At 36.8% G+C, this 14,161-nt stretch overlaps 2 protein-coding genes across 4 annotated transcripts; both read left to right on the top strand.

The window, feature by feature from the left end:
* The first annotated feature begins 3 nt into the window (after positions 1 to 3).
* Positions 4 to 11,836, top strand: LOC128236084 (probable proline iminopeptidase). Of its 3 annotated transcripts, none has more exons than XM_052950941.1 (9): positions 14 to 83; positions 1,458 to 1,595; positions 3,905 to 4,054; positions 5,651 to 5,774; positions 6,156 to 6,331; positions 7,179 to 7,263; positions 7,796 to 7,983; positions 10,297 to 10,441; positions 11,351 to 11,836. In XM_052950941.1, exons 3-9 carry the CDS (start codon positions 3,909 to 3,911, stop codon positions 11,459 to 11,461), a joined length of 975 nt encoding a protein of 324 aa, XP_052806901.1. In that variant the 5' UTR covers positions 14 to 83; positions 1,458 to 1,595; positions 3,905 to 3,908; the 3' UTR covers positions 11,462 to 11,836. The 3 variants fall into 3 exon arrangements, with proteins under 3 accessions (XP_052806909.1, XP_052806901.1, XP_052806893.1); XM_052950933.1 differs by having other exon boundaries at positions 1,458 to 1,606; XM_052950949.1 differs by lacking the exon at positions 1,458 to 1,595 and having other exon boundaries at positions 4 to 83.
* Positions 11,837 to 11,908: 72 nt separating this feature from the next.
* LOC128235820 (DNA-directed RNA polymerase subunit beta'-like) lies at positions 11,909 to 12,386 on the top strand. The gene is made up of 2 exons (XM_052950616.1): positions 11,909 to 11,934; positions 12,026 to 12,386. The coding sequence occupies exons 1-2, from the start codon at positions 11,909 to 11,911 to the stop codon at positions 12,384 to 12,386; spliced, it is 387 nt and encodes a 128-aa protein (XP_052806576.1).
* Positions 12,387 to 14,161: the final 1,775 nt, after the last annotated feature.

Here is a 14,161-nt window from a genome sequence, read left to right as displayed (position 1 = left end):
TCCTGATTAAGTTGTTTGTCAGGGGCGGTTTAGGCTTACAGACAACAAGGGGCTACAGACAAGGGGTATTAAACTACTTCCAGGTAAAATGTTGTTGTTTTTTTCAAATGATGATGCATTTAAAAAAGTAAACAATTCGCTAACAAATAACAAAAGCTTGAACTCTAGCGCGGCACTGCAGTGGGTCACATAAATTTGATAAAACAGGCAAACATCAACAAAACGTTTCAGTACTGGACTGTTGTCTCAGGTCAAGAACTAGGTCGAAAGGTCAAATCTTGAGATGTTTTTATCCCATGTCAATAAGTCAATAGTTTTTATCGATATTTTTATGAAAATTTGTCAAAAAAAACTTGTCTATATGTTGTCTTGAACAATAGGGGTCACATCAGGTCAAAAACTAGATCGCTATGATAAATCTTAGTTAGTTTTTATTCCTTGTCATAAAGTCAATAGAGTTTATCCAATTGTTATGAAACTTTGTCAGAATACTTGTCTTGATGGTGTCGTGATTTTTTGTCAGTATGGGTCAACCCGAAAAACTAGATCACTAGGTCAAATCTTAGGAAGTTTTTATTCCATGTCATAAAGTCAATCAGTTTTTATCCAATTGTTTGTCGGAATACTCGCTTGTCACACGTTTCCTTGAACATTTGTGAATATAGTTTACCTCAACTGAAACACTTGTCACTTTGTCAAATCTTAGTTTTTTATCCGATTTTTATGAAACTTTGTCAGAATACTTGACTACATTTTGTGTATGTTTTGAACATTTGTGAATATAGGTGACCTTATGTCAAAAGTAGGTGACTAGGTCTACTTTTAGGAAATATTTACCCTTGTGTCATAAAATCAAATGATTTTATCCAATCTTCACAAAACTTGTTCCGAAAATTTGTCTGCATTGTATCTTCGACTATTGTGAATATGAGTCATCTTGGGTAACAACTCAGTCATTAGGTAAAATGTATGGAAACATTTACCCCTGTTCTAGAATTTAATTTAAAATAACCTTTTGAAAATATTTGTGTGCATGGAATCTTCTATGTTAAAGTGTTTCACCTGGGATCAAAAGCTATGTCTCTTAAGGCTTTTCTTTTAGGAAAAGCTGATGTACTTATAAATTGTTCAATTCTCCTCACACAAATGGAATAGTTTCTGTTCATTTTCATGAAATTTGATCAGGTTATTTGTATGAAAGATAACTCTAATAAGTATAAATATGGGTCCTTTTATTTAAAATCTTGGTCACAAGCTCAAATCTTAGGTTTGCTAAATTGGATCGTCAAATAAAAAATACGGCTTTACTGCGGCGTTGCCTAATCGGCGTCTTGTTACAGTTTGAGAAATTGGAATCGAATAATAATAAATAAAACTTAATATTGTTGCTAGGATTTTCAGGGAACTATAAATATGTTCATTTGATAAGGAATGTACCTCTAAATGCCCATTATCAGATTATTGCATAGGTGTCGTGACTGTAGCCACAGACGTCGCGGCCCCAATATTTTGAGAAGTTGCAGCGCCACAATAATACATACATGTCGAAGATCAGCGCCTGTCGTTGTCACATATCAGTCCACAACAGCATCTGGGTTGGTATTCAGTATGCGAACTTAAGTCAATACATTGTATTACGGTCATACATTATTGACTTAATTCACTCCGTTGGTCAGTTATTAATTGAGCTACATCGTTCTTAGATCCAATTAAGACCTATATTGAAAACCAGCCAAAGTGGCAGTATACTACTATGCCACAAAAAACATGTATATTTATATATGTGCAACTAATCGACGGTTCGCCTTTAAACGGAGATTTCTAAGATCAACCTCACAGTGTTGCCTTATAGAAACTCAACTAAATTGAATTAATAAATTTGCTTGTAAATCACATTCCATTTTATTATTATCAGCTCAAACGAATGCGAATGTATTTTTATCATAAACATATTTCCGTTGGTATTTTTCATATTTTTACATACAAATCTAACTATTTGGCAACTTTTGATGAATCATGGAGCAGAGATTTTATTAGGACGGAATTGTTGGTGATTTTTGGCTAGTAACGTAAGCTGGAAATTTAATTGATGGAGTCAGCATGGATATTAAGAAATATAAACACAATGGTATAGATATATGTTTATATTTTAGTGCATTAAGGATCACTGCAAATAATTAATTTTATATTCAAATCTTATGCATACTTCATGACACTCAAATTCGTGAAGCGTTCAATATTTTTAGGGACATAGAGGATGAATATCGCCTCATATGTATTTGTCGATGTTATCGTCAGTTACGTAAAACTTATATTAAACGATTTTACTAAATGTTAATCAATCTATATTCAATTTCCATCAGTTATTGGCATCATGTGATAAAAAAGAAGTTATAAATGTTTGTAAATATATAAAAGAAGCATTTGTTATACGCAACTTACGAATGAATAGTACAACTTAATAGAGTAGTTATGAAACTTTTCCTCCCTGCCAAGGTCAACATAATTTATATTTTGTATTCAATTTACGTAAACGTTTTGCCTTCATTAAAACCTATTATAATATTAGAGCATCTATCATATTGATTACTCAATATGTTGATTTTATACAATTTGAATATGTGTACAAATGTAAAACAACTGATATTTATATTATAAAAGTAAATAAAGATCTTCCGGACTTGATGCCAATCAACAATTTCATTTGCAACAAAAAAAAAAGTTTTCTTTCTTTATGTTCTTTCTTCTTGGCAACCGTGCATTTCTTCCGCTGTTTCGTTTTCATTTTTGTTGCATCTTTCCTGAAAAGACATCGTAAAAGGTCAGGCTATATAACAAGTGGCGGAATTGGAAAGACTGGTTTCAACATTTGAAATGACATTCATATTGGAGAAAATGTCGCGTAGTGTCTATACGATTTGATCCGATCATTCCCCGAAACGAAAAAGGGCTGTAATTTTCAAAGCTAACCTCATGTTATTAAATGCGTGGTTTATATATATCGAAAATGCATAACAGTATATTATTAAGTTAGAAGGTAAGTAACAATTAATATTAAAAAATATATATCCGAAAAATATCCGAAATCTGGGGCCAATAACCTGCTTCCAACCGAAATATATGTCCCAATTTCTAAGCAAATGTTGCATACACTTCTAAAGCAAAATAAATGTGTCGCTACATCATTCATTGCTTTATGATTAGACGTAAAACAAAACGAACATGAACCATTTACGAGTTTACGTTTGGAAATTATATTGACAATCAATCATAATTAATCATTGTATTTATGTCGGAAACTTTAATTGCAGAGCCATAGGCTTTCGAAAAATACATATAATTGTGTTTACATTTTCTCTCCCGATCAAACAAATAGAGTAAAAAAATCGAAATAATCTCAGGAAAAAGCGAGAAAACCCCCCAGATTCTACTTTTAGTAAATACAACTCAAAATAAAACAAATACTAACCAACTTGAAGGTTACGGCGGTAAATACGAAGATTGCAACGGATGAATGTTGCACAATTTCTCGATCCGAAACAAGATGGCGGAAGAGTAACAACTTGACACAGCCGAATCTCACGCTCTTTACGCGTTAGTTCAATGTTCTACCCAGACACAAAATGAAGTTTCCAATCCATGGTTTAAAGGTCCGTGCCCGTGTTGAAACGTTGAAAAAAATAGACCAGTACATAACAAACATCATCAGAGTATGTTCTATACTGTAGCACTTAACTTTCCACTTTTATGATTTGTGCAGTCGGTATAAAGGAAGGTATGTGGATGTATGACCATATGGCAGTATTCACTCCCACCCACACCCAACCTTGCATAATAAATAATTGAACAGTTGATGTCAATACTTCATGGTTATATGTTGCAAATTTAGTCTTCATCATTTCAGAACTATGTCAGCTTCAATGCAGATTCCAACACCGAGGGCAATGTTCCCCGACATTGAGCCGTATGAGACCGGGATGTTGAAGGTGTCTGACATTCACACGGTCTACTACGAGCAGTGTGGAAATCCAGACGGGAAGCCTGTGATCTTTCTGTAGGTTAAATATATACAGATGCACTCTTACTCCAAAACAAGATGTACCACAATTAATACAATTGTTTTGATTTACTGAAAAGGATGAATAAATATCGAAAGCAATAGTTCTAATGGAAGACACCTTGTTAAATTGGAAAGAAAGGTGCCGAAAACACTGCATTTCTACCTTATGAGCCGATAGTTGATCACTGTAAATCTTTAAGGACTCACCAGTCATTTAATATTTTTGCATTTTCATCTAATAAATAAACGATCACAATATTGTTATCAGTAATTAATAGTTTCAATAAATGCTTTATTTAGTAAGTAGCTTAAGGTTCATCACTCAAAATATGTGTTTGTTATACATGTGTATGCATTGATTTTAAATACGAGTGTTACTTGAGGATTTAATCAAGGCTGATATTCGCGGCTATAACGGTATTAGATTATACTGATATTATAATAATTTAGCTATATCGTAAATACACATCAAAATTCAGTTCAACTTATATATTTTAGTAACGATTGTGAACGTGTTATACAACATCGTTATATTGATCACACTGTTGAATGAGAGTGTGGTCTAAGGCTGTGCAATGGGCAAACTGGAGTACGAAGGAGTGTCCACTAGGGCATGGACGGGTAAAATTATTGAACCTGGATACCTGATTGTCAATTACCCGTATAAACATTTCACGCCATAGGCATGGCTTGGCACCCTACATGAAAAGTAACAGTACCGATACCATCTGAATTACAGCGAGTACTGTTTTTGGTTGTTCTTCCTTTTCTAATGAAAGAAAAACGAACTGCAATGAGGGCAGTCACAAGGATGAGGGAACGTTTTCTTTGATGAAGCACATGAAGAAGAAGCACCCCTTTCATTCGCTTTAACATGCAACATGCAACATTTGAAGGCTGTCATAAAACACTCAAAGCACCTAACATCAGGTGGCATTGCTGTATTGGTAAGATACAGGAAACTAAAATTGTACCCTGCAGTTACCTGGGTACATGTCCGTGCTTTACTGTCCTCCGACTAAATTCTTATACATCCAGGCCAGGAAACACGAGCAAGGCTCACATTGGTTTGAAGTAAGAGCTAACCAGACAACAGATAGTTCGAAGCTGATATGCATGACACTCTTGTCTGTTTCTTGTGTAGGAACTAGGCCCCGATTTCTTCAAACTACATAAAAATTATGTCCGTCATATTAAACAGAATTTAACTAAGCTCACTATTTTTTGGCTATAATTTGCGTAACATTTACTTCTTTAAGAGTATTTAGACTTTAAATATGAATTGTCTTTATGAGAATAACAAAAAAAAAACCATATTTTAAGCAGGTTTAGGGTAAATAAAGTTTCGAGAATTTGGGGCCAGTCCTGGTGTCTGATTTTGATGACAATTAACAACGTTGGCTCTGTCCCTTTAAGGGAAGCGCAGTTTTTAGATGAGATGAAATACTATACTAGTAGACCGCTTTATTTTTGGTTTACATACAAATATACATATTTCATATTTTTAAAACGTAGAATCAACAACAATTTCAGAATTTCAGATCAACATGTACTTTAATCATGAAATTATCGTAACGTATTTCATTTAAGCCACGGAGGTCCAGGCAGTGGATTCACCCAACGAGACAGGACGTTCTTCGATCCGTCCGTGTACAGGATAGTGCTGATGGACCAACGAGGAGCGGGCAAGTCCACTCCACCTGCAGAAATAAGGGTTGGTAGAATGATATTCATGATATACATCTGTGTATTGACAGTGTGATGAAACATAGGTATACAACTCACTTGTGAGAGATTTATACTAATTAGTTTTAGTTTGACACATGGCGGGAAATATATTTGCAGAGTTTCAAGGGGCATCACTCTCATTGACTATGACTGCCATCCATATTTCTGCACATTCTGTTGCAAATCACATTATTAACTGAAGCATACCTATAGAATCATGATCGATTCCATTTGATGTGAACTTGTAACTAGTGTCCCATGTGTCCAAATTCAGAGGCAACAGTGTCTCTGTTAAGAGTCAATCCCATGACACCCTGTGTGAGATGGTGCACCAATACAACTTCACCACAATACACTTGTATTTCAGGAGAACACAACATGGCTCCTGGTGTCAGACATTGAAACTCTTCGTCAGAAACTAGGAATCGAGCGTTGGATGGTGTTTGGTGGTAGCTGGGGGTCTACGCTGGCTCTTGTGTACGCCATTAAACATGCAGAACGAGTCAAAGCCCTCATACTTAGAGGGATCTTTACTGTCAGAAGGTGAGAACGGTATTCAATTGACATCCCATCTTTTAGAAGACTGAAATCACACAAAGAGTATTTAGTGGCAACAGTGGCGAGCTACCGTTATGAATAGCTTGTGTCATGGCAGAAATGAATATATTAGCCCCTCATAGTATATCCCCTTGGCATCAACACACTTTTAAAGCCATGAAATGCAGTCAGATAATGTCTTTGTAAACTCATTGTTTGGTATGCTGTTTATACACTGGTATTAGGCACTTCAAATGGCACTGCGCATCTTGAAACGATGTCAGCTACGACAGTACTTGATATGGCGATTCAACCAGAAGTCACAAGTAAAGGGATCTGGGCTATTGATGATGGTGGATGTTGCGTTACCAAGAGATTGCCCAGATGCAAATAATATGTTAACTGTGCAGAGCGTTGCGATGGTGCATTAGCGTGCAGTAACTTGACAATTGAGCACCCCGGTATTATTATGGTCAATAACAGCAGAGAGAACATGATTAATATAATACAAATAGAGCCATAGTGCATTCACCGGTGACAATTTCTCTTAATCACTGAGGGTCATTGCCTTCGAATTCAGAGGCCAATGCTGACGCCTACAAACACATGCCACCTGTTATTGGGTCAACAAGTATGGCATCCAACGTGCGCAAACCTTCCATATTATGATTATTATCAATGTTATGCTGCTTACCTTTGCCACTGTTTGAATGGGTTTCCAACAGATCATTGTATACATTATACACTTTTCTATGAAGTTGTTAACTTGATTCTGAGGCAAAGCAGCATATGTCGGGTATTTATTCACACCTGTGATAGCTCTATATCTAGACAATGCCATTCTAATTTCAAGGAAGGAGGTGATTTGGCTGTACCAAGATGGTGGCACTTATATCTTCCCAGATGAGTTTGAGGGATTTATGAAACCAATCCCTGAGGTACTGAAGATGTTCTTTTATTATTTATGATGCTTTATATCTGTATACATGTATTCACTTTTGCTCCTACACTTAGAATGTACAAATTATGCCCCTGGGGACAAAAGTGGCCGAGCTCTGGTGTTCACAAGTTTTCTATTGACCTATCTATCAAACCCTTGATTCTGTGTATATTGTAGTCCACCAAGTCTGTTCACATTATGGCACTGGAAACAACCCTGGCCGCGCCCTGGGGTTTATAAGTTTCCTAAAGACCTAAATTTCAGATCCTTGATGGTTTGTATGTACCATCATATAGTAGTCCTCCACCAAGTTTGTTCAAATTATGCCCTTGGGAACAAAACTGGCCAATCACACATAATGAATTAATTCTTCTAGGTAGACATACCTAGTAATCTTTTTTAATGGAAAAATACGAAAAATATGTGGTACTTCAGTTAGTAAGTTTCAATGCATTGTACACATCGATACCAAATTTATGGTTCTTCTAATTGCGCTATGCATACACAGCGGCTTATCTGCCTCCTTTCAGGTGGAACGATTCGACCTTATGGGTGCCTACTATCGGCGGCTAACGGGCTATGACAAAGATAAACAAGTTGCCGCCGCAAAGGCCTGGAGTCGTTGGGAGATGGCCATATCCCGACTTTACTTGGATCAAGATAACCTGAGCCGTGCTGAAGCAGACAACTGGGCACTGCAGTTTGCAAGGCTTGAATGGTTAACTTTGATTTACGTCTTGTGTTTATGTGTAACACAGTTTAAAAATCATAACCATTTCTTAACCTTTCATTGTTTGGGATACATGTATGCAAATGGTTTATAATTCAGCAGGAAATGGGCCAAAAAGTGTATCACTATGGAAGATTTTTTATGCCAGTCATCATAAATGACATGATATTTCTGTTACATTTTTTTTTAATTTTTGGGCATTTGCCCTTAAAGGCCTAGTTTAATCCTTCTAAGTGCCCCCCTCCCCCTCCACCAAAAAAACCCCGTGTATTTGTACACAAACTCTGTGTATTGATCTTAATCTAATTGCCTGATTGTCTTATCGAAATCCTACTGTGCAGTTTTAGAGGTTTTATCTATAGAAATGGACCCTAAATGGCCCTGAGTCAATAAACGAATAAACAGGAAATTGGCCCCTACTGTGACACCAGTGCAATTAGCTGGAGATGCACAGCAGGGAATTGTCATGCCAAACATTCCTTAAACAAGGCTTTTAAGAAAATTGTCTTTTTGCCATCTCTATTTAGTGGTTGATAAATAACGTTTGAATTGCTTGGTCAGTAGATGACCGCCATTGATTTTAGTTTCAGAAGGACAAAATAAAGGTCATACTGACCTGTACTAGAAATTATCCGTGTTCCCAATTTTTAACACGTCCATGTTCGCAGACAGCTAGTTTTAAAGTGGCACGAATTTATTTTATTTTTTGCTGTACAGATTTTGGCCATGAAAAAATGGAGCGAAATAAAACATTTCCATTTCGTTTAAAAACAGGGACGGGTGATAAAAACCCAGTTTTTTCCAATATAATGAATTCTTGAAATGATAATCCTGTAAGGTTACAACATTATTGACCCCTCTAAGTGTAATTTTTAAAAGAATAAAAACATATGAATTTAATATTTTATATTAAAAAACCTGTTTCATTACCGGAAATGTTGTGACAGATATAACATATTTATGCCCCCACAAAGTGGCGGCATATAGGGTAGCCCTTGTCCGTACGTACGTACGTACGTACGTCCCGAAGATTGTTTCCGATCTAATTCTTGAAAACCGTTTGTCCAATCCTCACCAAACTTTAAACACATGTTTGTTACCATAATATCTTGATCAAGTTCGATAGTCATGGAAATCGCTTTAGTCATTTAGGAGTTACGGCCCTTTTTTGCCAAAAATTCCCGAAGATTGTTTCCGATCTAATTCTTGAAAACCGTTTGTCCAATCCTCACCAAACTTTACATACATGATTGTGACCATAATATCTTGATCAAGTTCGATAGCCATGGAAATCGCTTTTGTCATTTAGGAGTTACGGCCCTTTATTTGCAAAAAAAGACATGAAAAATACGTCCCGAAGATTGTTTCCGATCTAATTCTTGAAAACTGTTTGTCCAATCCTCACCAAACTTTTAACACATGTTTGTGACCATAATATCTTGATCAAGTTCGATAGCCATGGAAATCGCTTTAATCATTTAGGAGTTAGGGCCCTCAGATTATCCTGAATAATCATTATGGCTTATTTTCTGTGACAAAAAATCGAAGTGGGGGCATCCGTGTCCTATGGACACATTTCTAGTTTAAATATTCCTTTATTTAGTTTGACTTTAGGATAAAACTCATTTTGGCATTACTTTCGATTTCGGGGTTAAAAATAGAATGGTCGCATAAATATAATTAAACTTTTTTTATTGCATTTTCTGAAAATCAGGTGTAGTAAATCCTTAGAGCGAAAACATTAATTTTGTGTAGCCTTAGGTTTGTTTCGTAAAGAAGCAGGGTGTATAACCTAGCATATGCCAAACAATTTAAACTGTTATTAACAGTCTCTATGAATGTTCTGATATTGCTTAACAACATGCTCAATGTCCCCCCCCCACACACACAAATATATGTTCCTTTCCTATGAGGAAGTCTAAAATTATCAGAATCTTTATTTAAAGTTGAGTATATAGTAACAAAAAACATAAGTTCAATAAGATATTTTCCGACATGGATAACCAACATGCTTTTGTACAAAACATTACAATACATAACATTATTATCAATGAACTCGTGACCTGGAAATAAAAGCAACTACTTTTAAATAGGTGACACATAGAAAACGAATTAACAAAAGCCCTTTTTTATTCATGCAGACATATGATTAGAGCAGTGTATACAACGATAACATCATCTAGTTTTCCGAGCTGTACGGAATCCTTTAGATTGAATGATACGAGTTATCATCTATTGACAGTCAAAAGGCTTAGAAATAAATAAAGCACCTCAATATAAATTATTATATCCAATTTTCAGCCACTACTTTGTCCATGGTGCCTTTCTGGAGAAGGATGACTGGATCCTGGCTAACGTGGACAAGATCAGACATATTCCGACTACAATCATACACGGCCGATATGATATTATCTGTCCTGTAGTTACAGCATGGGATTTACATAAAGTAAATTTTAAATGACCAAAAAGAGTTGAAACTATTATCTATAGCCTATTTTCCAGCTTTTTATATCTAATACGTTACTTAACTGCTAATATATAAAACATGTTGTATTATAATTCTTAAACACCGGATAGACATTTTTGGTGAGTATGGCTCAGCTGGGAAATTCTTCCATGGCAGATGTGTAACACACAGCAACGCGCCATTAAGGACTTATTTGTTGTATTATTTAGTTTATGAAACTCAATTGGGATATTTTGAAATAGAGCGGAATCGAAACATCAAACAAAATTACAAATTAAATTAATCGTCTTACAAAAGCTTTGTCTTACAACATTGAAATGAAATAATTACGCACGATGATGACAGTGAACAATGTCACACATGGTATAAAATGTACATAACTGTGTTTTCTTGGACAATTTTTAAACAGATTGGAAATTTAAGGTATTAAAGAAAAGAAATCAATCATGCTTTTTCCGTTCCATATTGAAAAATCTGACCTCCGAGCACGCTGCGTGGTCGGTTTGGCAATCCTCGTTAATGTTTTCCGCACCTGCCTTTGGGTCGGATTTTTTTTTAACCAATCCACAAACTAAGATTGATATTACTTTGAGCAAATACATATAGGTATACGTTAAAGTGTGGACAGAATGATTAAGAAATCATCCTTGGGTGGGAAGTCTCAGTTTCAAAACTTGAAAGAAAAAAAAGAAAACAAGAATAGAGACTTAGGAGATAAGCTTCCTAGCCCCAAACTCACTATGCTTCTGTTTCATTGTACAATATGCATAGTCAAATGATCAACGACCAACAAACAAGATGCACCAACATACATCAACTATTTTAATAAACAGTAAATGGCTGTAGATTACATTGTGTCGTCTTAATTTACGTACACATGTATTTCAGGTGTTCCCAGAGGCAGATTTCCACATAGTCCCTGACGCTGGGCACAGTAACAGGGAGCCGGGAATACAGACACAACTCCTGAACGCCTGTGATAAATATAAAGACCTTTGAATGGAAAGAATTGATGATATATAACATGTGTTTACAGGCTGGATAGAAAGTCCCGACCTCAGGGCACTGTGTAAACCAGTAACGAAGCTAGCCTAGTTACCAACAACACTGTCCGCTTGAGGTCGGATTTTTCGATCAGGACTGAAAACACATGATTTAATTTTTTCTTGCATGCCTTCATTTATGCACTTGTGTAAACATTGACATAGAAAAATGTTTTTATGTTTTTCCAAATAGCATATGCATCATTGTTTATTGATACCGACGTCATAACGTCATACTACGTTCAAAATAATGTTCGTCTAAAATCATGTTCAATACAAAATCTTTTTGCGATTAATTTTCTGGTAGAAATATTTACTCGATCGGGTTATACTGAAGTGGCAAACTTAACTTACCATTAACAATAAAGTAGAAAAAATAGGATGTGGCGCTTTGCTGCGTATGATGGAATTCAACCAAAATGCCTACAGGTATGGTATGGAAGAAAAAGTAAAATCACTACCTCAGTCACTTCGACTACTTCAGTAACTTCTACTACCTACGTGACTTCGACTAACTTAGTGACTTCGACTACCTCAGTCATTTCGACTACATCAGTCACTTCAACTACCGAAGTGACTACGACTACCTCAGTGACGTCGACTACCTCAGTGACTTCGACTACCTCAGTCATTTCGACTACCTCAGTCACTTCGACCACCTCAGTGACTTCGACTACCGAAGTGACTTCGACTACCTCAGTCATTTCGACTACCTTAGTGACTTCGACTACCTTAGTAACTTTGACTACCTCAGTCATTTCGACTACCTCAGTCACTTCGACTACCTAAGTGACTTCGACTACCTAAGTGACTTCGACTACCTTAGTCATTTCGACTACCTCAGTGACTTTCTGGACCATAAGACAGATTCTTTATTGTGATAGATCAATTTATTATTTATATTAGGGATTAAGAAAGGTTTTAAAAAGGACATGTTGTTGCAGAAAAGGTACAGGTAGTGAATAAGAGAGAAAATGTCAGAAATGTTTAATTAAGATAGTATTTGGTTTCAACTGTTGCCTCTATAACTATTTTTTTTTTATTATCTTTAGCAATTACTATTGTTTTATTATTCTGATTAGTATTTAATTATATGAAGGCAGAATGGAGCACTTGCTCGTCTCCATGAGGCCAGAAGTGTGCACTTGCTGGTCTTCATGGGAGCAGAAGGGTGCTACAATAAAAAGGACAGGGTGCAGAACCCTTCTATAACACTTTAGCTAAACCTTCAATATTTAGAAAATAAATAAAATACATTGCCGTACGCCCATATCCATACATGGCCAAACATGAAAATGGAAACCTCATGTCATACGCCCATAGCTATACATGGCCATATATAGAAAGGGACATCTCGTGCTATACGCCCATAGCTGTACATGGTCACCTCGTGCCATACACCCATAGCTATACATGACCATATATAGAAAGGGACATCTCGTGCTATACGCCCATAGCTGTACATGGTCATATATTGAAAGGGACACCTCGTGCCATACACCAATAGCTATACATGACCATATATGGAAAGGGACACCTCGTGCCATACGCCCATAGCTATACATGACCATATATAGAAAGGGCCACTTCGTGTCATACGTCCATAGCTATACATGACCATATATGGAAAGGGACACCTTGTGCCATACGCCCATAGCTATACATGGCCATATATGGAAAGGGACATCTCGTGCCATACGCCCTTAGTTATACATGACCATATATGGAAAGGGACACCTCGTGACCATATATGGAAAGGGACACCTCGTGACCATATATGGAAAGGGACACCTCGTGACCATATATGGAAAGGGACACCTCGTGTCATACGCCCTTAGCTATACATGACCATATATGGAAAGGGATAAACCGTGCCATACGCCCATAGCTATACATGACCATATATGGAAAGGGACACCTCGTGTCATACATCCTTAGCTATACATGGCCATATATAGAAAGTGACACCTCGTGTCATACGCACATAGCTGTACATAGCCATATATAGAAAGGGACACCTCGTGTCATACGCATATAGCTGTACATAGCCATATATAGAAAGGGACATCTCGTGCCATACGCCCATAGCTGTACATGGTCATATGTAGAAAGGGACACCTCGTGTCATACGCCCATAGCTGTACATGGTCATATGTAGAAAGGGACACCTCGTGTCATACGCCCATAGCTGTACATGGCCATATATAGAAAGGTACACCTCGTGTCATACGCCCATAGCTTTACATGGCCATATATGGAAAGGGACATCTCGTGCTATACGCCCATAGCTGTACATGGCCATATATGGAAAGGGACACCTCGTGCCATACGCCCATAGCTATACATGTCCATATATAGAAATGGACACCTCGTGCTATACGCCCAGCCATGTACATGGCCATATATGAAAAGGGACACATCGTGCCATACACCAATAGCTATACATGGCCATATATGGAAAGGGACACCTCGTGCCATACACCCATAGCTATACATGGCCATATATGGAAAGGGACGACTCGTACCATACACCAATAGCTGTACATGGCCATATATGGAAAGGCACACCTCGTGCCATACACCCATAGCTATACATGGCCATATATGGAAGGAACACCTCGTGCCATACGCCCATAGCTGTACATGGTCATATATA

Source organism: Mya arenaria, chromosome 1 (genome assembly GCF_026914265.1).
Source record: "Mya arenaria isolate MELC-2E11 chromosome 1, ASM2691426v1".
In the NCBI taxonomy this organism is placed as follows: domain Eukaryota; kingdom Metazoa; phylum Mollusca; class Bivalvia; order Myida; family Myidae; genus Mya; species Mya arenaria.
The sequence above is the reverse complement of the archived record's forward strand: the minus strand, read 5'-3'. Positions and strand labels throughout refer to the sequence as shown.

What these genes read in the sequence shown, in the direction of transcription:
- LOC128236084 (XM_052950933.1), top strand. Translation starts at nt 1,542, where the DNA reads ATGTCGAAGATCAGCGCCTGTCGTTGTCACATATCAGTCCACAACAGC. An exon ending in CTCCACCTGCAGAAATAAGG is followed by an intron (nt 5,775 to 6,155) that starts GTTGGTAGAATG and finishes CTTGTATTTCAG; the next exon opens with GAGAACACAACATGGCTCCT. An exon ending in CAGCATGGGATTTACATAAA is followed by an intron (nt 10,442 to 11,350) that starts GTAAATTTTAAA and finishes CATGTATTTCAG; the next exon opens with GTGTTCCCAGAGGCAGATTT.
- LOC128235820 (XM_052950616.1), top strand. Translation starts at nt 11,909, where the DNA reads ATGGAATTCAACCAAAATGCCTACAG. An exon ending in TTCAACCAAAATGCCTACAG is followed by an intron (nt 11,935 to 12,025) that starts GTATGGTATGGA and finishes CGACTAACTTAG; the next exon opens with TGACTTCGACTACCTCAGTC.